Raw genomic sequence first — 21233 nt, 5'->3', positions numbered from 1 at the left:
GCAGGACCCCACAGCATTGATCTGAGGTCTAAGTTCATAACTCTCTGAAAGTGGCAACAGAAGCAGATAAAGTGGACAAGAAGGCATACATTCTGCTTACCTACATCACTTGGCGTATAGTTAGGAAGTCATGTTGCAACTTCATAAATCTTTGGTTAAATCACATTTTGATATGTGTGTAGTTCTGGTCGTCCCATTTCAGGGTGGAGGCTTTGAAGAGGATGAGGAAGACATTTACCAGGATGCTGCCTGTATTCCAGGGTATTAGTTATAAGGAGAGGTTGGTCAAATTTGGATTGTTTTCTCTGGAGTGTCAGAGGCTGAGGGGAGACTTGATAGATCGTTTATTTCAGCACAAGAAGTATCATGGATAAAGCAGATGAACTTAGAGCCTGGATCTGAACTTGGACCTATGATGTTGGGGCCATTACAGAGACAGCTGAACTTTCCAGGGTTTTGATCTTTCAGATGTTTTAGAGGGGACGGTAAAACAGATGGGGGAGTTGGTCTACTAATCAGGGAGAATGTCGTGGCACCACTCCTGGAGGACATATTGAAGTGATTCATCTACTGAGGTGATATGGGTGGAGCTCAAAAATGGGAAAGGTGCAATCACTCCAATGAGATTCTACTATAGGCTTCTCAATGGTTAATGGGGAGATAATTGAACAGATATGTAGACAGATTACAGAAAAATGCAAAAGCAACAGGGTAGTTGTAATGGAGGTCGTTAATTCTCAGAATACCACCATGGATGTTTGATTTATGCATTTTTGGAATAATGCACTTGTTTAATTAATACTAACGCCTAAATTACGTGCTTGTATTTGTGAAATAACGTGCTCACATTTACGCTTGGCCATATTTGACACCCCCTGTGGGAAGTGTTCCACAATCCAATGAAAAATGATCAGCAGTGTACCCATTATCTCCACAGCAGCTCTCTTCTTTAGAGCCTTGTGGTGCAAATCATCAGGGCCAGGGTCATTGGTATTTTATTGCCAATATATTCTTTAGTTTAGAGATACAGCGCGGAAACAGGCCCTTTGGCCCACCGGGTCCGTGCTGACCAGCGATCCCCGCATAATTAACACTATCCCACACATACTAGGGACATTTCTTTTACACATACGCCAAGCTAATGGAGCTAATGGACATACGCCTTTGGAGTGTCGGAGGAAATCGGAGATCTCGAAGAAAACCCACACAGGTCATGGGGAAGAATGTACAAACTCCGTACAGACATAGTTGGGATCGAACCCGGGTCTCTGGTGCTGCAAACGCTGTAAAGCAGCAACTCTACCACTGGGCCTCCATGCCACCATTTCTTATGGTGAAAATTAGTTTCATTTATGCGTTTTTGAGATACGCGCTGGTTTTCAAGAACTTGACCCCTGCCCCTAACGTTAATGTATTGTTTTTAGTTCAGATTAGACATACAGCGTGGAAACAGGCCCTTCAGCCCACCGAGTCTGTGCCAACCATCGATTCCCATACACTAACACTATCCTACACACTAGGGACAATTTACCAAAGCCATTTAACCCACAAACCCGCACATCTTTGGAGTATGGGAGGAAACCGGGGCACCCGGAGAAAACCCACGCGGTCACAGGGAGAACGTACAAACTCCGCACAGACAGCACCCATCGTCAGGATCGAACCCGGGTCACTGGCGCTGTAAGGCAGCAACTCTGCCGCTGTGTCACCGTGCCACCCTATTGACTCGTACTTGCTCAGTGTAAAAGGCTTAGATGGGGTGGACTTTGATAAGGGTATCCACAAGAGTTTCCTGAAACAGTAGATGTATAATCCAACTTGAGGAGGGACCTGGGCCTCGCATTGGGAAACAAGCCTGGCTAGGTGACTGGTGTTTCAGCAGAAGAATATTTTGGGTACAATGATCACAACTCCAACGATATGTCTGGACCTTGGGTGGGGGTGGGGGTGGTGGTGGGTGGGGAGGGGGGGGGGTGGATGTAATAAATTTAGTTGAGGCAGATTACAAGATTATTTGTTAGAAGCTAGGAGGCAGTAAATTGGTTGTTAGTAGATAAATCCACATCTGACAGATGGGAGTCATTTAAAGGCCAGCTAGTCAAAGTTCAGGACAGTTAATGACTTGGATGTAAATGTAGATTTACTTAGTAAGGCTGCTTAGTAAGTTTGCAGACAACACCAAAATTGATGGAGTAGCAAACACTGATGAAGGTTGTCAAAGTATATAGAGGGATATGGATCAGCTGGGTGGAGAAATAGCAAATGATTGAATCCAAGCAAAGTGAGGTGTTGCACTTTGGGAAGTTGAATGTTATGGGGAGTTAATGGCATGACCTTAACAGCATTGACATACAGAGGGATGTGGGGTCCGGTCCAAGTCCATATCTTCCTGAAAGTGGCACAACAATGGTGAAGAAGCCTTTATGGAATACTTGCCTTCAACGGTCAGGGCATTGAGTACAGGTTCACCAATGATTTTCCAGCAACTGGTGGTCTGGCACCTCCTTTAATCCGGACAAAATTACAAGCGCATACTTAAAATCTGACTTCCGTGGATGAATGGCAGGATGCATTTGCCCCCTGTGGGTGCAGCTCTAGTACTCCGGCCTGGTTGGAGCCAGCAATCCATTCCCATGGTAGACACAAAATGCTGGAGTAACTCAGCGGGACAGGCAGCATCTCTGGAGAGAAGGAATGGGTGACGTTTCGGGTCGAGACCCTTCTTCAGACTGAAGAAGTCCGTTCCCATAGTCGACTTCTGAGGCTGACTTTGCGTGCTAGTATCTTGGCCCCTGGGCGGCCGAGGTGGACTATTCTGGTAACATTGGTCTCCTCTCGGAGGCCATGACTTCAGTTAATCTGGCCATATGTATAAGCTCTGGAACCAAGGGTGTTTTAAAATAGGTGGTGGACTTGTATAAGAGTTAGGAAATAACTTTGCAGCTTTATAGGACGTTGGTTAGACCTGTGTGCAGTTCTGTTCACCTCATTACAGGAAGGATATGGAAGCTTTGAGGAGGCTGCAAAAGAGGTTTACCAGAATGCTGCCTAGATTAGAGGGCATTAGCTATAAGGAGAGGTTGACCAAACTTGGATTGTTTCTCGTATTGGAGGCTAAGGAAGATCAGATAGAACTCTATAAAATTATGAGAGGCACAGGTAAGATAGACAGACCAAATCTTTTTCCAAGGATGGAAATGTCAAAGACTAGAGGACCTTGAGGTTAGAGGGACAAAGTTTAAAGGAGAAGTGTGGTGCAAGCTTTTTACACAAAGATAGGTCGGTGCCTGGAATGAGCTGCCACAGATGGTTATAGAGGTGGATAAGATAGTGGCATTTAAACGGCTTTTAAATAGCCACATGAATATGCAGGGTGTGAGGTGATATGTATCATGTGCAAGCCGAAGGGATGAGTTTAATTTGGCATAAGGTTAGCACAGGCATTGTGGACCAAAGTGCCTGAATCTGTGCTGTACTATTCTGTTTACCTCCAAGAAACCAGTTAGCTGCCTCCTTCTCAGCACAGAGAGAGAAAATTATCATTCAATTTTTAATTATACATGCTTTTAAAAGAAATAGTAAAATATCAGATTTAGGAAGCACTCAGATTGAAAAGTGTGGGTCCAATTGCAAAGAAAACCTTGCAGACATTAAAATTTCTCTATAATATATTTTGTTCTATTCAAAACAAAGGAAGAAAATGTGCTGTACATCAGTGGATCATATGAAATTAACTCAATATTTTTAACAGATCTGTTGAAAAATATAATTTCATGAACAGTGTTACATTGCAGTTATAGTTATCTTTGGTGATTCATCATAGGCAACGAATATATTTTCATAGGCTACTGGATGTTCACTTGTTCTGCAGTTAAAGGAAAGATTAATCAATTGTGGAATACAAATAAAAATATATTCTTCATATCACAATGCTATCATTTTGTACTAGGTGAAAAGGAAAGTTCACAGAATGCTACACATCAAAGGATCAGTGAAATGACAATGATATGAAGGGTTTGTAAAGCAACTTATAGGTATGACAAATGGAGGCTATTATTGCCGGAGTTCCCATGTTTAACTTGTTTCCATGGCTCCTGATGAAATGTACACAGTTACACAGGTCAGCATGTTGAAGACATGATCAAACTTGACAAAGCTGACCACAATATTTGAATAACCTGTTCAAACACAGAATCTGAACTTTCAGAAATGGTATAGCTGACAGATTGAATCAGCAATTAGGGAAGAGGAGAAGAAATGGGGGAAACAATCGCTGGTACACCAAAGAAGGATTCATTTTTTGGGAAGGAAGGGGGAGAGTGGGGCAAATAATTGTTCATACTTAGTGGATGGTTTTATTCCAAATCTATCAGGAGCAGTGTAAGTGGCATTTCAGGAATACAAATATATATTGTGGGATTTATAGATATGTATGAAACATTCTGCTGAAAGATGCAATATATACTGCAGATGATGAAATCTCACCAGCTTTGATTTTCTGCTGGGCAGTAACAATGCTGTCAGTTTTCCTGTGGTTTACAATGCAGATCAGATATCTTTAAATCCATTCAGAATTTGAGGAGACCTGCAAACTATTTCAAACCCATGCTTCAATTTCCACTGATCCATGAAGTTCTTCGATGCCGTGATTATTCCCTACATTTGCTGCCGTCACGCATGATCTTTTGCTTCGCACCAGTACCAATATATTCCACCAACACAAAGTTCAGCAGCTACCGCAGTGCCACCTGATCTCACACTGTCAGGACTCTACATCTGGGCCAGTCATAGCTGGGTTAGTTTCAAAAGACACTGACACTCAGTATTCAGCACCTTTAAATTCAATAAATCTCCACTGATTCTTTTCTGCTCCACAAAATTTCACTGGCTGCAGAAGATTAGGAATAGAACTGTGTGTCAATGTTTATAAGTACACGTATGCTACATAGCTTTGCCTTCTCCAAGACCTAAAGGCTATGATATAACAGTACAACCACAGCCAACCAGCTGTTTTTCATGTCTGCTTACACTCCCAGTCTGTGAGTGGGAATTAAAATGTGGGATTTGAACAATCACCATGGATTCTCCATCTGAGGTCAAAGCAAAACAAGAGAGTGAATTCCTTCTGGGGAAAATAAATGTTAAACAGGGGGAAATATGCCTTTGTATCAATCTGCGTTCATTATAATATTTTCAGGTCTGGTTCAAGTAAAAGCCACAACTCTTAAAGCTTATTTTAATATTAAGATATAATAAAATTGACAACTAATTCCAGGTCTGATTGGTTTGAATAGAAAGCATCTAATGACTAGTCTGAACCATCGCCAGTCCATCCCCTCTGAAGATCCATCTGAACCGCTGTTTTACTAATGACTAGTTAAGACTGTGCACTACTTTTCAGTGCACTACTTAAGAAGGCTCTACTTTTACTTCCACATGTGCAGAGTGCCCAGAGTATTGTCACCATTGAAACAAGGTAAATTAAATAAAACTTGTGAAGCTGTGAAGATCATTCCATAAATATTTTGCAGAGACAGTGCGCCTCAAGTGTGGCGTTATCATCTCCTATACTGGCATTTCTTTGTAAATTACATGTTTTAGCCCTAGCTGCTGTGCTGTATTCAAAACACTTGGGAAAATGTAGCCATTGCTGACCTCACATCTTTTAATGTCAGAGTTTCTGTACCCTGGGCTCCATTGGTGTTTGCATAATCAGCTTCTGGTGCTGGTGATTCCAGATGATTACTCACCCTGCGAGAAGTGAGAAAGATTTTTCAAATTATTAAAGTACAATCCTCTTAAAGAAATTCAACTTCCACATTACAACCTGCTTTCTGAATCATTTGGCTTTGCAGAATGGCCCCTGGTGCATCAATATCACGTTCCAATGCACCAAGAGTATTTAATAAAACATTAAATATTTAAACAACCAAATACCGAAACGTCACCCATTCCTTCTGCCTGTCTATGATGCTGCCTGTCCCAATGAGTTACTCCAGTTTTTTTGTGTCTATCTTCGCTTTAAACCAGCATCTGCGGTTCCTTCCGACAAATATTACTTTCATTTACATTACAGCTCTTGTTATCGGCAGATTTTGTGAATGCATAACAATTGAGAGTTTAGTGAATACAGAAAATGCTGGAAACATTCAGCATGTCAGGCAGCATTCGTGGAAAGAAAGAGAGTTAATGTTTCTGGTTGAAGACCCGTGCTCTGGCAAAATCTTCCATTAGCATTTCCTGTTTTTATTTTATCTTTCAAGCATCTGCTGGGTTTTTTTAATTTTTTGATTACACGTTCAGTAAGCAATTTTCATCATAGAAAATTCCATAATTGAATACTGCTAATCAGTGTTTAGTAAATTCACGTGTCTCTGTGCATTTGTTTTACCTGACTAACACTGAAGAATTAATCACTTGAATATTCCAGGGCAACGCTGGATGAAGCTGTCAGTGTCTGACATCACTCCCCCATTGACACAGAGCAACTTCAGATTTTTTGCATGTGTGCATGCTGATGCAGAAATGTTAGACTTGGTAACTGTGATCCCAACAAGGCAGCAGAGTATCCCATGCCAAGTCTTGCGAAGTGAAAAAAAAGGCACAAAAGTGTTGGAATAACTCAGCAGGTCAAACATCCTTGGGAAAAGCAATAGTTAAGGCTTTAGATCAAGTACTTTCCATTACATATCAGTTAGGTCATTCTGATGAAATGTTACTGACTTTAAACGTTATCTTTTTCTCTCTCTACAGATGCCTCTGGTCTTGTGGAGCACCTACACAATTGTCCCTTTTAACTTCAAATATGTTATTTAAAAATGCATTTGCTATTTTCACCCAAGGCGAGGAAACGTCATAGTGACTATTTGCTCTTCTTTGACAATTCAGGCAATTTTTCACAGCATAACTCGTACAACCTTAGCTCAGTAAGTGAAGCCAATCTGCAGACTGTTAAGACTATTTGTCAGGATCAGTTTTAAATGTATAAATCATCTTGTTAACTGAGCTCAAAGAAATTGAAAGCGTCATTTTACAATTGCAGGCCACTGTGATGAATGTTTCAGAGCTGCGATGGAAGAGCTCATTGAATCTACACCATTTTTCAAGAGATCAGGATATTGAAGAAAATTATGCAATTAAAAGAGTATCTGCGATTTCCCAGAATATTTCCACAATCACTCTATCAATGAGAAGTTCATGCAGAAAGACAGGTCAATGACTTACTCAGGATCTTTGCACCAGATTTTATTCACTATAAATCCAATGAAGCACAGGCCGAGGAACACAACCACTGCAATTATCCCTGTAAGCCAGGGTTGCAAACCTCTCCGAGACTGCTCTTTAGTTTCACCTGTGGAAGCATGAAGCAACATTACCAGAATTTTAGTACATTTAATGCAGTTCAGTTAATCGACCAATAATTGAAAATAGTTAAATGAAGAATGTTTCTTTAATTTAAAGGAAAACATAACAATTGAACAAAAAGCTGGAATAACTCAGAGGGGCAGACAGCGGATGGGCCTCGACCCAAAACGTCACCTATTCCTTCTCTCCAGAGATGCTGCCTGCCCCACTGATTTACTCCAGATTTTTGTGTCTATCTTCGGTTTAAACCAGCATCTGCAGTTCCTTCCAACACATGACAATTGTGCAGAATGCAATGGATCAGATTGTGCTCAGCCTGGCCTGCTGCCCACAGTGATTACCCATGGCCAGAATACCTGGGCCAGATGTGAAGGGCCTGCATCCTTTGGGTACAGGTAGGGAAAAGCAAAGGCTCTGCTTCAGATCGCTCACCGGCCTTTTAAAGACATCAAAGGTTACGGGGTGCTGGGAATGGGGGGGGGGGGGGTTGGGGGATGGGTCCATGGGAGGGTAGTGGTTGAGTTAGGAGTTTTTCCATCGCTGAAACTATTAACTCATTCTGACATCCAAGGGCATTTAAAATTAAAATAGATAAGTTTTAAAGTATTTAAAAAAGTTAAACATGTTCATGAAGCCAAAACTACATTAAAACATATAAACCACGTTAAATAATTAATGAGAAAATAACTTACCTTTAGCTTTGCCTCCCAATCCACAAGCCTAGAATTTCATCAACTGCCTGTCTAGTTCCAGGGAATTGAGCAAAAATATTTCTCCATTTTTGTGCAGTTGTTGTTGTAGTGAAGCTTGAGTAGCTTAGGACCCAACGATATGACATTGAACCGTCCAATTTTTGGTGACCTATCAACAACACCTCCCCTTCCCTGTGCCCCACTTGGATGCACACCTATTTCTCTCACTATCCCATCTCCTTTCTCCTTGTCCCTTCCGATTCCACCTATATATCCCTTTGGCTGGATTCACATTTTGTGCCTCTTCACCCGTTTTTCACAGCCTTTTATCGACCAAGATTTGAAAATAGTTCAATGAACTATAGTTCCCATCTTTGTCCACCCATCTGCCATTCAACCCACCCCCACCCCTCACCGATATGCACCTATCTCTTGCCTACTTTGTCCCACGTCCACCTTTCTTCCAGCTCTCTCCTCCCTACTATAATCAGTCTGAAGAAGGTTCCTGGCCTGAAACATCGCCTATCCAAGTTCTCCAAAGATTTGCCTGACCTGCTGAGTTATTCCAGTGCTTTGTCTCTTCTTATGCTGTTGCAATGTTGCAATTATAAAAATTCATAACTCATGTTTGGGACATAAAACAAATCATTTGGCCTGTCGAGCTAACACGTAGAACAATCCCATCAGTCACAATATTCCACCTATTCCCCCTAGCTAATTCTCTTTCACATTTCCATTGATATTTGGAATCCCCAGCTGCATTTCCAGGACCTGCACAGACCAGCCGGCAGGAGTATTCAGACATGTTTAACCTCTCCCTGCTCCATTCCGGGGTTCCCACATGCTTTATAAAGACCATTATCTTCCAGGTGCCAAAGAAAAACAAGGTTATAAAACAACATCATGTCGTTGTTCGAGAAGCTGATTATCACACATTAACTCCAGTCTCCTAGTAAGCCTTGATCCACTGCAGTTCGCCTACCACAAAAGGTCCACGGCAGACCTAGACCTACACTGACACCTACATCAGACACCAATTTATTGACTGTAGCTCTAACTTGATACCATAATCCCAAACAATTTCATCTCCAAATTCCTGGATCTTGGAGTAAACATCCTCCTCCGCCACTGGATCCTTGACTTCCTTAACCCACAGAACACCATCAATGATGATAGGTGACTATTTTTCACAATAATTTTCAATATGGGTGTCCTGCAAGGATTAATTCTCAAATCTTTACTATACACTCTGAACACTCATAAATAAAGCTAAATTCTGCTCTAATTGCATTTTCAAGATGACACCACCGTAGTGGGCCGGATTTTGAATAATAACAAGCTGAAGTAGAGGAAGGAGTTAGAGAGCTTTTTAGCATAGTATATAGTCAACAATCTCTCCCTCAATGTCAGCAAGACAGAGGAGCTCGTTATTGACTTCAGTATATGCCACAGTTAGCATCAACGCTTCTGAAATCAAGATAGTTGAGAGCCTCAAACCCCTAAATATAAATAAGATAAACTATTTGTCATGGACCAACCACATTGAAGCAATGGATAAGAAAGCACATCAATGCTTCTACTTCCTCAGAAGACTAAGGAAATTTAGCGTGTTTTAGTTTAGTTTACATTTACAACTTAAAAACAGGCCCTTTATCCCACCAAGTTCACAATTGCCATTGATCATCTCTTCACACGAGTTCTATGCTATCTCACTTTCTCATCCCTTCCCTACATCCTAGGAGCAATTTACAGAGGCCAGTTAACCTACAAACTGTATGCCTTTGGGATGTGGGCAGGGAAGCAGAACATCCGGAACAAAACCCTCTCAGTCACAGAGAGAACATGCAAACTCCACACAGACAGCACCCGAGCTCGGGAACGAACCTGGGTCTCTGGTGCTGTGAGGTCATAGCTCTCCTAGCAACACCACTGGGCCACCCATTGACTCTTACTAACTTTTACAAATGCACCGTCATGAGCATCCTATTAGGATGCATCAGCTTGGTTTGACACGAGCTCTGCCCAAGACTGCAAGAAATAGCAGAGAATTGTGGATCTTTCACACAAACAAGCCCTCCATCGATTCCATCTTCCTTCACGTTGCCTCGGGAAAGCAGTCAACATAAGGTTAAGATGGCAGAAACGATGGTTTCCAGATTGTGCACACCCATGGTCACTGCTAACATTGTCTCATTTGTTTGGAACTTTTGATGCGTGAAAGGCTGGTCATTTTATCCGTACAAAATAACACTCGCTCACGATGAAACATTATGAGTGCCTCACATTTTACATTTGAAGGTAACTCCACTTTCTCTGCAATTGTGGTCGAGATGCAATGATTCTCCTTTTTGCCAATATCCCCTGAAATACAGCATCAGATTCAGGTAAATAGAGCTCGACTATGGCTGTGCCATTAATGCAGGCTCTCCACAACCCTCTCTCCCAGTTACTCCTGCTCTTTATGTGAGTTGCCATGTGAGAGCACAACCTTCAGCATGAATATGCAAGTGTCTGAGCCGGTGCATCTGTGAAAGGGTCCTGAGACAGAAAGATTCAGCTCCTCCATGACCTATACCTCCTACAGCCACACTCCAAAATGTCCAAATGGAAGTAAAACTGGTAAAATTGGAAGATAGTGGGAGGGCACCCACACACATCCCAGCTCACGTACTATGAAGTAGGAGTTAGAGATATGAAGCTTTGGCATCAGAACATCAAAATATCTGGAGGCCCACCTCCAACACCTTTGTTCAAGAATCAGGAAGTGAGACATTTGCCACAGAATTTGATCTGCTCTCAATGACAAAATATTAATGTTAATAGTCCAGGAAAGATTTTGGTCGATAGGAATTCAACAATGAGAGTGCTGGTGAATACCATGGGGTATGTGGAGATGGTCATTGTCTGACACTTATATGCCATGGGGTGACTTGCCACAACAGCAAAAAACTTTATATCCTTCTGGTCTTGCTTCATATGGACACAGACTGCTTCCTTCTCAGATGAGTTACCTCTGAATATAGTACAGTCATCTGCAAACATGCCTTTTTCTGATCTTTCGTTGGAAGGAAGAACATTGATGAAGCAGTCAATATAACTCCAGTCTGACTATAATTCCACTCTTGGTCAAATTGCTACCTTTAGCTCATAGAGTCATCGTGTTATACAACATGGAAACAGACCAAACTCGTCCATTAACAACCAAGTTACATTACCTAAGCTGGTCCCATTTGGCAAATATCCCCCAAAACCTTTCCTCTGGCACTTCATTCCACATACCATCAACCACTTTGTGAAAATCCTACCCTTCAGGTTCCCTTTAAATCTTTCCCCACTTTGCTTAGATTTATAACTCTAGTTTTAGACTCCCCTATCCTGGGGAAAAAAAGACTAACCATTCATCTTACCTATGCCCCTCATGATTTTTTAAAAACTCCATAAGGTCAATGCTCAGCCCCCAATGCTCCAAGGAAATAATTCCCCAACCTACACAGGTTCTCCCTATAAGTAAAGGCCACCTGCCCCGGTAACATCCTTGTCAAGGACAGTCACTCCCTCCTCACCTCTGGATAGCAAGTTTTTTTTATCCATGTTTGGATTGATGCCATGAAGAGGCATTGCAGAACATAAAATCATCATATGCTTAAAGTTTATTGAGGGTGAATCCCACTCGATCACACTGTGAGGAACTCCTTTCATCATTGTGTGGAGGATTGAGAGACAACCGAAGAAGAGTATTTGCCTGCATTACATTTTTCCTGGTTTTTGTGAACGAAGCAGACCTGAGCAACTTTACACTTTGTTGGGCAGCTGCCAGTTGCATAATTCTGACGAAAACAGCTTGCTGAAAACAGATTGTTCCAGAACATAATGCCTCAGCTCTGTAGCTGAAACGAGGCCAAGAGGGATCATCCACTTGAAACCTGTGACTGAAGGTGATTGTGAAAGCCTCGACTTTGTGATTTTCACTCAGTAGTGAGGCTCTGCCGGTGCTGAAGATGGTGATGTTCAAACAATTTCTTTTTATCTGCTAGGTACACTCACTTCCTGGCACCCCAAATGTCTTTCTGCCATTAAGGCATAAGGCAGCAGTGTGATGGAGCCCTCTCTGCTCACTTGGATGAAGGTAGCTCCAGAATCACTCAGGAAGCTTAACAGCATAGGACTGGCAGAATGGTACAGTAATCGGAGCTCCAGTAACCAGGGTTCGATTATGACCTTTGGTGCTGTCCACATGAAGTTATAAACTCTCCCTGTGACTAAGGTGCTCCGATTTGCTTCCAAAGATGTGCTGGTTAGTAAGTTCAATGATTACTGTAAACTAGCCCTGACGGAGGTGGGAGAAAGAATCAGTTTTGAATTATGAGATCTGACATAGACTCAATGGATCAAATGGCCTTTTTTCTATGAACTTTTATATTCATCTAGGATTACTCCAACTGCTACCAAGAAGGAATAAAAGAATCAGATGCGTGGGAACATCACTGCCTCCATGTTCTCTCCAAGTTCCTCATCCTGAATTGTCACTGTCCTTTCATTGTCACTGGGTGTAAATCCAAGAAATTACAGCATTGTTGGAATACCTTCCTCAGAAGGACAACAGTGGTTTAAGAAGATGGCTAACCACTATCTTCCCAAGGGCAATTAGGAGTGGGAAATAAATAATGGTAGCATTTGTCCGTATTTGCTGGTATTCTTTTCCCTGTTCATGCTGCGACTGTTGCTCCAATCCTTTGGGATCCAACCCTTTGGGATCCAATTCCCATCTCAGACAAATGCCATTTTCTCCCAGTGGCACAGCGGTAGAGTTGCTGCCTCACAGTGCCTGAGCCCTGGGTTCGATCCTGACTATGTATGCTATCTGTAGGGTGTTTGTATATTCTCCCCGTGACCGTGTGGGTTTTCCCCAGGTGCTGGGGTTGGTTTCCTCTCCCACTCCAAAGATGTACAGGTTTGTAGCTTCGGTAAAGATTGTGAATTGTCCCTTGTGTGTAGGATAGTGCCAATGTACGGGGATCGCTGGTCAGCGCGGACTCGGTGGGTTGAAGGGCCTGTTTCCGCGCTGTATATCTAAACAAAAACGAAACCATTGGCATTTGGGGCTTTTTAAATGCCGCTGCTGAGATCAATAGCAATCATACATGTAGGATGTTAATAAAGTGGAAGTAGTCCAGCATATTATTATGGGTTCCGTCGATTGTAGCAATGACCTCTCTGTTAAAGGCTGCTTTTGGAAGTCCAATAAATAATTTATTTGCATGCTAACCTGCCAAAATCCAGGTCAGTTTCTGGCAGTCCCCATGGAATGTCAATGTGGGCACTGTGCCTGCAATTCCAAAGCTTAGCTCACAGCACCAACACATTGCAACAGGAAGTAATCATACCATTGTTATATTTCAGGAAAAGCAACAAATAGTTTTAAAAAGTACACCATTTATTGTATTTATTCTTTTTTGGTAATATAAGGATTGTTGGCAAACCTGACATTTATTGCACATCCTTAACAGCCACTGAGAAAATGGCGATGAGCATCTTATTGCCAGGGAAAGTGAATACAAGATTAGGGAAGTTACAGGGATTGGTAAAACCAGGCATGGAATATTGTGCATAGAATTGAATGCCTTATTAGAAGATGGATATTAATACTTTGAAAGCTGTTCATTGGACTAATATCTAAAATGTGGCAGATGTCTTAAGAGGAAAATTGGATAGGTTTGGCTTGTTTCAGCTGAGGTTCAGAACTGAGAAGATATTAGTGAAGCATAAAATCCCAAGGGGTCTTTACTGAGTTGAAGGGGATATTTTCTCTTGTGAAAGAATCTAGAACCAAGGATCGTTCTTTGAAAGTAAGAAGAGAAGCGTGAGGCATTTTCATTTTCTCCAAAGGTTGTGAGTTTTTAATAACTCTTTTGCTCAATGGTAGAAGCAGAGAATTTGGATATTTGAAAGGTAGAGGCAAGTGGACATTTGACAAGCAAAAGGGTGAAAGTTCACTGAGATGGGAATATGGAATTGAGTTCAAATCTATGATTATCCATGATTAGCACAGCAACTTGAAATGCTGAGTGTCCTACCACTGCTCCTAGTTCATATGTTTATTATGGAACTGCAGTAAGCATTTCAATGAGGATGCACCGACTGTCCGAGTATTCTAGAATTCAGAACAAGTGATGATGAATACTCTGCCATACGGTTCTAAGTCAGTATGATGTGACATGCAGGGAAATCTGTGGGTTGTGGTGTTCCCATGCACAGCATGTGTTAGAGGTTACAGGTTTGCAAAGTGTTATTGGAGAAGGCGAAGTGAGTAAAAGTAGTGCATTTTATAGATGGCGCATACAGGAGACCCCAGTGGCTGTGCCTATTGCAAATAGGTATACCCTCTTGGGAACTGTCGGGGCAGAAGACGTTTCCAGTCCGAGTGGCGGACCTGTTGGCAAGGATACTCGACAGGGGAGACCGAAGTCTGGAAGAGCCGTAGTGGTCGGTGACTCCATAGTCCGAGGGACGGACAGAAGATTCTGTGGCAGCAGGAGGGACTTGAGGATGGTCTGTTGCCTCCCTGGTGCCAGGGTTCAACACATCACAGACCGGCTTCAGAAAATCCTAGTGAGGGAAGGCGATCAACCTGAAGTCGTTGTGCACGTGGGCACGAATGACGTCGGGCGGAAGAGGAAGGAGGTGCTACAGCGGGAGTTTAGAGAGTTGGGGAAAGCACTGAGAAGTAGGACGTCGAAGGTAGTTATCTCTGGACTGCTACCGGTACCTCGTGCTGGTGAGGCCAGGAACAGAGAGATAGAGGGTATGAATTTATGGCTGAGGGGCTGGTGCAGAGAGCAGGGATTTAGATTTCTGGACCACTGGGATCTCTTCTGGGCTAGGGGTGACTTGTACAAAAGGGACGGGTTGCATCTTAACAGCAGGGGGACAAACATTCTGGCAGGCAGGTTTGCTAGTGTGACACCTGTGGCTTTAAACTAAGTAGTGGGGGGGAGGGGTTAACAAATTGTGAATATGAAGATGAGGTAAAAGGGAATACAGGAGATATTGCAAAAGACTCTCGGAAGAATGGGAACAGAAGTTCTAGAGGGGAAAAGAAATTAAGGGCAGGGCCAATTGTGAACGATGTGAGAGGGGAGGTAAATACAGAAGTTAAAGTGTTGTACTTAAATGCGCGTAGTATAAAAAATAAAGTGGATGAGCTTGAGGCTCAGTTAGTCATGGGCAAGTATGATGTTGTAGGGATCACTGAGACATGGCTACAAGAGGACCAGGGCTGGGAACTGAATATTCAGGGGTATACAACGTATAGAAAAGACAGACAGGTGGGCAGAGGGGGTGGGGTTGCTCTGATGGTAAGGAATGATATTCATTCCCTTGCAAGGGGTGACATAGAATCAGGAGATGTTGAATCAGTATGGATAGAAATGAGAAATTGTAAGGGTAAAAAGACCCTAATGGGAGTTATCTATAGGCCCCCAAACAGTAGCCTCGACATAGGGTGCAAGTTGAATCAGGAGATAAAATTGGCGTGTCAAAAATGTAATGCTACAGTGGTTATGGGAGATTTCAACATGCAGGTAGACTGGGAAAATCAGGTTGGAAATGGACCCCAGGAAAGAGAGTTTGTAGAGTGCCTTCGAGATGGATTCTTAGAACAGCTTGTACTGGAGCCTACCAGGGAGAAGGCAATTCTGGATTTAGTGTTGTGTAATGATCCTGATCTGATAAGGGGACTAGAGGTAAAAGAACCATTAGGAGGCAGTGATCACAACATGATAAGTTTTACTCTGCAAATGGAAAGGCAGAAGGGAAAATCGGAAGTGTCGGTATTACAGTATAGCAAAGGGGATTACAGAGGCATGAGGCAGGAGCTGGCCAAAATTGATTGGAATGAGGCCCTAGCAGGGAAGACGGTAGAACAGCAATGGCAGGTATTCCTGGGAATAATGCAGAGGTTGCAGGATCAATTTATTCCAAAGAGGTGGAAAGACTCTAAGGGGAGTAAGAGACATCTGTGGCTGACAAGGGAAGTCAGGGACAGCATAAAAATTAAGGAGAGGAAGTATAACATAGCAAAGAAGAGTGGGAAGACAGAGGATTGGGACTCTTTTAAAGAGCAACAAAAGTTAACTAAAAAGGCAATACGGGGAGAAAAGATGAGGTACGAGGGTAAACTAGCCAATAATATAAAGGAGGATAGCAAAAGTTTTTTTAGGTACGTGAAGAGGAAAAAAATAGTCAAGGCAAATGTGGGTCCCTTGAAGACAGAAGCAGGGGAATTTATTATGGGGAACAAAGAAATGGCAGACGAGTTAAACCGTTACTTTGGATCTGTCTTCACTGAGGAAGATACACACAATCTCCCAAATGTTCTAGGGGCCGGAGAACCTAGGGTGATGGAGGAACTGAAGGAAATCCACATTAGGCAGGAAATGGTGTTGGGTAGACTGATGGGACTGAAGGCTGATAAATCCCCAGGGCCTGATGGTCTGCATCCCAGAGTACTTAAGGAGGTGGCTCTAGAAATAGTGGAAGCATTGGAGATCATTTTTCAATGTTCTATAGATTCAGGATCAGTTCCTGTGGATTGGAGGATAGCAAATGTTATCCCACTTTTTAAGAAAGGAGGGAGAGAGAAAACGGGTAATTATAGACCAGTTAGTCTGACATCAGTGGTGGGGAAGATGCTGGAGTCAATTATAAAAGACGAAATTGCTGAGCATTTGGATAGCAGTAACGGGATCATTCCGAGTCAGCATGGATTTACGAAGGGGAAATCATGCTTGACAAATCTACTGGAATTTTTTGAGGATGTAACTAGGAAAATTGACAAGGGAGAGTCAGTGGATGTGGTGTACCTCGACTTTCAGAAAGCCTTCGACAAGGTCCCACATAGGAGATTAGTGGGCAAAATTAGGGCACATGGTATTGGGGGTAGGGTACTGACATGGATAGAAAATTGGTTGACAGACAGAAAGCAAAGAGTGGGGATAAATGGGTCCCTTTCGGAATGGCAGGCAGTGACCAGTGGGGTACCGCAAGGTTCGGTGCTGCGACCCCAGCTATTCACGATATACATTAATGACTTAGACGAAGGGATTAAAAGTACCATTAGCAAATTTGCAGATGATACTAAGTTGGGGGGTAGTGTGAATTGTGAGGAAGATGCAATAAGGCTGCAGGGTGACTTGGACAGGTTGTGTGAGTGGGCGGATACATGGCAGATGCAGTTTAATGTAGATAAGTGTGAGGTTATTCACTTTGGAAGTAAGAATAGAAAGGCAGATTATTATCTGAATGGTGTCAAGTTAGGAGGAGGGGGAGTTCAACGAGATCTGGGTGTCCTAGTGCATCAGTCAATGAAAGGAAGCATGCAGGTTCAGCAGGCAGTGAAGAAAGCCAATGGAATGTTGGCCTTCGTAACAAGAGGAGTTGAGTATAGGAGCAAAGAGGTCCTTCTACAGTTGTACCGGGCCCTGGTGAGACCGCACCTGGAGTACTGTGTGCAGTTTTGGTCTCCAAATTTGAGGAAGGATATTCTTGCTATGGAGGGCGTGCAGCGTAGGTTCACTAGGTTAATTCCCGGAATGGCGGGACTGTCGTATGTTGAAAGGCTGGAGCGATTGGGCTTGTATACACTGGAATTTAGAAGGATGAGGGGGGATCTTATTGAAACATATAAGATAATTAGGGGATTGGACACATTAGAGGCAGATAACATGTTCCCAATGTTGGGGGAGTCCAGAACAAGGGGCCACAGTTTGAGAATAAGGGGTAGGCCATTTAGAACGGAGATAAGGAAGAACTTTTTCAGTCAGAGGGTGGTGAAGGTGTGGAATTCTCTGCCTCAGAAGGCAGTGGAGGCCAGTTCGTTGGATGCTTTCAAGAGAGAGCTGGATGGAGCTCTTAGGGGTGGCGGAGTGAGGGGGTATGGGGAGAAGGCAGGAACGGGGTACTGATTGAGAGTGATCAGCCATGATCGCATTGAATGGCGGTGCTGGCTCGAAGGGCTGAATGGCCTACTCCTGCACCTATCGTCTATTGTCTATTGTCTATAACATGCTCACTACTACCATTGTCACCAGTGGACAGAGGTAATGAATCATTAATATGGATGGGGTGTCAATTAAGTGGCCTGCTTTAAATGGTGCCTAGCTATTTGAGTGCTATTGGAACTGCATTCAACCAAGTAAGTGGTTAATTTTCCATTATGTCTCTGGCTGGGTTATTGCAGGGGAGGGGTTTGACGGGGGTGGGGAGGTGATACATGCTACAGAATACCCAGCATTTGACCTGCCCTTGTGACCATAGTAATAATATGGCTGGTCCAGTAAATTTTTGGTCAAACTCCAGAATGCTGATGATGGTAATGTCGTTGATTGGCAATAGTAAGGGGTAGTTTCTCTTGTTGCTTGGCACATATGTGCTACATATGTTACTTTGGTACTTAGCAATGCCTGAATGTTACCTACCCCTTGCTGCACGATGACATGGACTTGTTCATTTAATTACTTGCAGAGTTAAACATTCTGCAATTATTTGTGAATACCTGTATATCTGCTCTTATAATGGAAGGAAGGTTATTGATGAAGTGTCTTGGGCCTGGAATGCCCGTGAAACTCCTGCTTGGTTATTGACAACTATCAACTACAATTATCTATCTTTAATTAAAGCATGACCCCAACCACTGCAGTATTTGCCCTTGACTTCAATGTTATCAGGGTTCTGCAATGCCCCACTTGGTCAAATGCCACCTTCATGTCGGGGGTAGTAAGTCACTTCTCACCTCAGTTCCAGAATTTAAATGTTTTGGTGTCTGTTTCCACCAAGACTGTGCTGAGGCCTGGAATGGATCGGGTAAAATTCAAGTATGTTGTTTGTACAGATTATCGGTGAGTTAAGAATATTGTCGATGACTCTATCCTTCGCTGTTATGCAGTGACGAATAATGATCAGTTTGTCTAAAGGAGTAGCCAAGGGTAGTCCGTTCAAATATTATGACCCAGGAACGTGACCAAAGATTTTACCGGGAAACCTGCTGGTGTCCCAGTTCCTGCCTTGTTCTGGCCGTCACTCGTCGAGAGTTGCTCTCCCACACAACCAGAGAGATAAAGCGAGAGAACACTGTGCTCCTTCAAATAAAGCGTGGGCCGGAGTCCATGGATAAAGGTGGTCGACACAAAATGCTGGAGTAACTCAGAGGGTCAGGTAACATCCCGGGAGAGAAGGAATGGGTGATGTTTCGGGTCAACACCCTTCTTCAGACTGATGTCAGGGGAGGGGGTGGGACAAAGGTAGAATGTAGTAGGAGACAGGAAAACTAGTGGGAGAACTGGGGAGGGGAGAGAGAGGGAGAGGGAACGCAGGGACTGCCTGAAGTTGGGGAACTCAATGTTCATACTGCTGGGGTGTAAACTACCCAAGCGAAATATGGGGTGCTGTTCCTCCAATTCTCCTACACATGGATAAAGGTGGGACGTTTACTTCCACACGCACCACTGTCAGGGCTGGCCGTAGCACAACAACAATGATTGTGCGGTGGGAGTGAGATAGTTATTCAGTAATCCCAAAGGAATGTAACTCCAGTGGGCTGGTACTATTAACTCATTCGCGTTTAATCCAGGTCCCTGTAAACTATGCATCTGGGCGGTGTGGTGTTGCAACAGCCGGAAGGCTGGGCAGATTTTGGGTGGGAGGGAACAGTTACTGTCGCCCCTCGCAATGGGGGGGGGGGGGGGGGGGGTTGGCTCCCAGTTTTGTTGTGTCCAGAGTGGACAAGTGACCAGACGAGAGCTTTGGCCAGACTGCCGCCGGTAGATTTCACTCCCTCCTCATCAGAAACCTCTCCCCAGTGTTTGGTTCCAAGAGATATCTGCGGTGTTAGGGCTAAACGCTGAGAGTAAAATTGAAGTTGAATTTTCATCCCCACGGATATCAATGTCTTCCTTTCGAAAAGAAAGTACTGGAGTCGAAGGTGGCATCGCCTGGAACCAGTCCGACAAAGTTAGTCAGCTCCAAGATGAATGGTCTTATTGTTCACCCGAGTCTGGCAAAAGCAGCTGAGAACAATGTTTCAGAGAGAGGACTGCGCGCTCTCTCTCGCTCTCTCTGCATTCTTATTTAGATGTTAAATATTAGGAGTACAGTGAGGAGTGTCACCGTTCCCAGGGGAGCTGTTTGCAATTGTTTCTTGGGCTTTGTGGGACGTGATTTGTCAGCCGTTTCTTTGATAGCCACCTCTGCATTGGATATAAATTGAGAGACTTGCATTTTCACCCCTAGTGTTGGAATCTGACGTGCAGCTCCAGTCTCGGTTGGACCCGGTTAATCTTGGAGTTTGCCGGTTATGTTAAAGACGTGTGTGTACTTACCATTCTGAGCCTGTACGACGGAGACCAGTGCGACAAACACACAGCAAAGCTGCAGGTGGTGCAACATGATGGCTGGGCTGGGCTGGGCTGGGCTGCGCCTCCACTCCCAACTTCCAGTGGACCTCTGGCTGCCGAGTTGGAAAGTGTCTGAGACTCTGATTCCTCTGCTCCCAGTGCCTGCCTGTCCACCACGCCCTCCTCTCGCAACACGCACTTTACACCCCAAGAAAAACCTGAAGGCGAGCTAAACGTCTGGCACTCCGAGGCAGGGAGCGATGTTGGCACACCTGCCTGAAGAATTCACACTATCTGTTGGTATGGGCGATGCCCCTTCGGCCCAGCATTATGCCCGGCACTTCTCCGAAACGTTGTATGCATTTAGTTTGGGCACTTCGTGTTTCGATGAAGTGATTTTACCAGCTATCCTCCCCGGAGACAAAAAAAAAGGAGAGCTCTCGGAGCTCCAGTGTCACTGAGGCCAGTAGTGGGTGCAGCTGATGGAGAGACAATAGACAATAGGTGCAGGAGGAGGCCATTCGGCCCTTCGAGCCAGCACCACCATTCAATGTGATCATGGCTCAATCAGCACCCCGTTCCTGCCTTCTCCCCATACCCCCTTGACTCCGCTATCCTAAAGAGCTCTATCTAGCTCTCTCTTGAATGCATTCAGAGAATTGGCCTCCACTGCCTTCTGAGGCAGAGAATTCCCCAGATTTACAACTCTTTGACTGAAAAAGTTTTTCCTCATCTCTGTCCTACATGGCCTACCCCTTATTCTTAAACTGTGGCCCCTGGTTCTGGA

At 43.7% G+C, this 21233-nt stretch overlaps 1 protein-coding gene across 1 annotated transcript; it reads right to left on the bottom strand.

Moving 5' to 3' along the window:
• Positions 1–3707: 3707 nt before the first annotated feature.
• On the bottom strand, positions 3708–20590 carry pdzk1ip1 (PDZK1 interacting protein 1). Its single transcript, XM_078407973.1, has 4 exons — positions 20432–20590; positions 7225–7351; positions 5656–5751; positions 3708–3865 (listed from the first exon to the last, which is right to left on the bottom strand). Exons 1-4 carry the CDS (start codon positions 20496–20498, stop codon positions 3784–3786), a joined length of 372 nt encoding a protein of 123 aa, XP_078264099.1. The 5' UTR covers positions 20499–20590; the 3' UTR covers positions 3708–3783.
• Between the last annotated feature and the right edge of the window lie 643 nt (positions 20591–21233).

Source organism: Rhinoraja longicauda, chromosome 11 (genome assembly GCF_053455715.1).
Source record: "Rhinoraja longicauda isolate Sanriku21f chromosome 11, sRhiLon1.1, whole genome shotgun sequence".
Taxonomy (NCBI): domain Eukaryota; kingdom Metazoa; phylum Chordata; class Chondrichthyes; order Rajiformes; family Arhynchobatidae; genus Rhinoraja; species Rhinoraja longicauda.
This window is presented reverse-complemented; position numbering and strand designations above follow the sequence as displayed.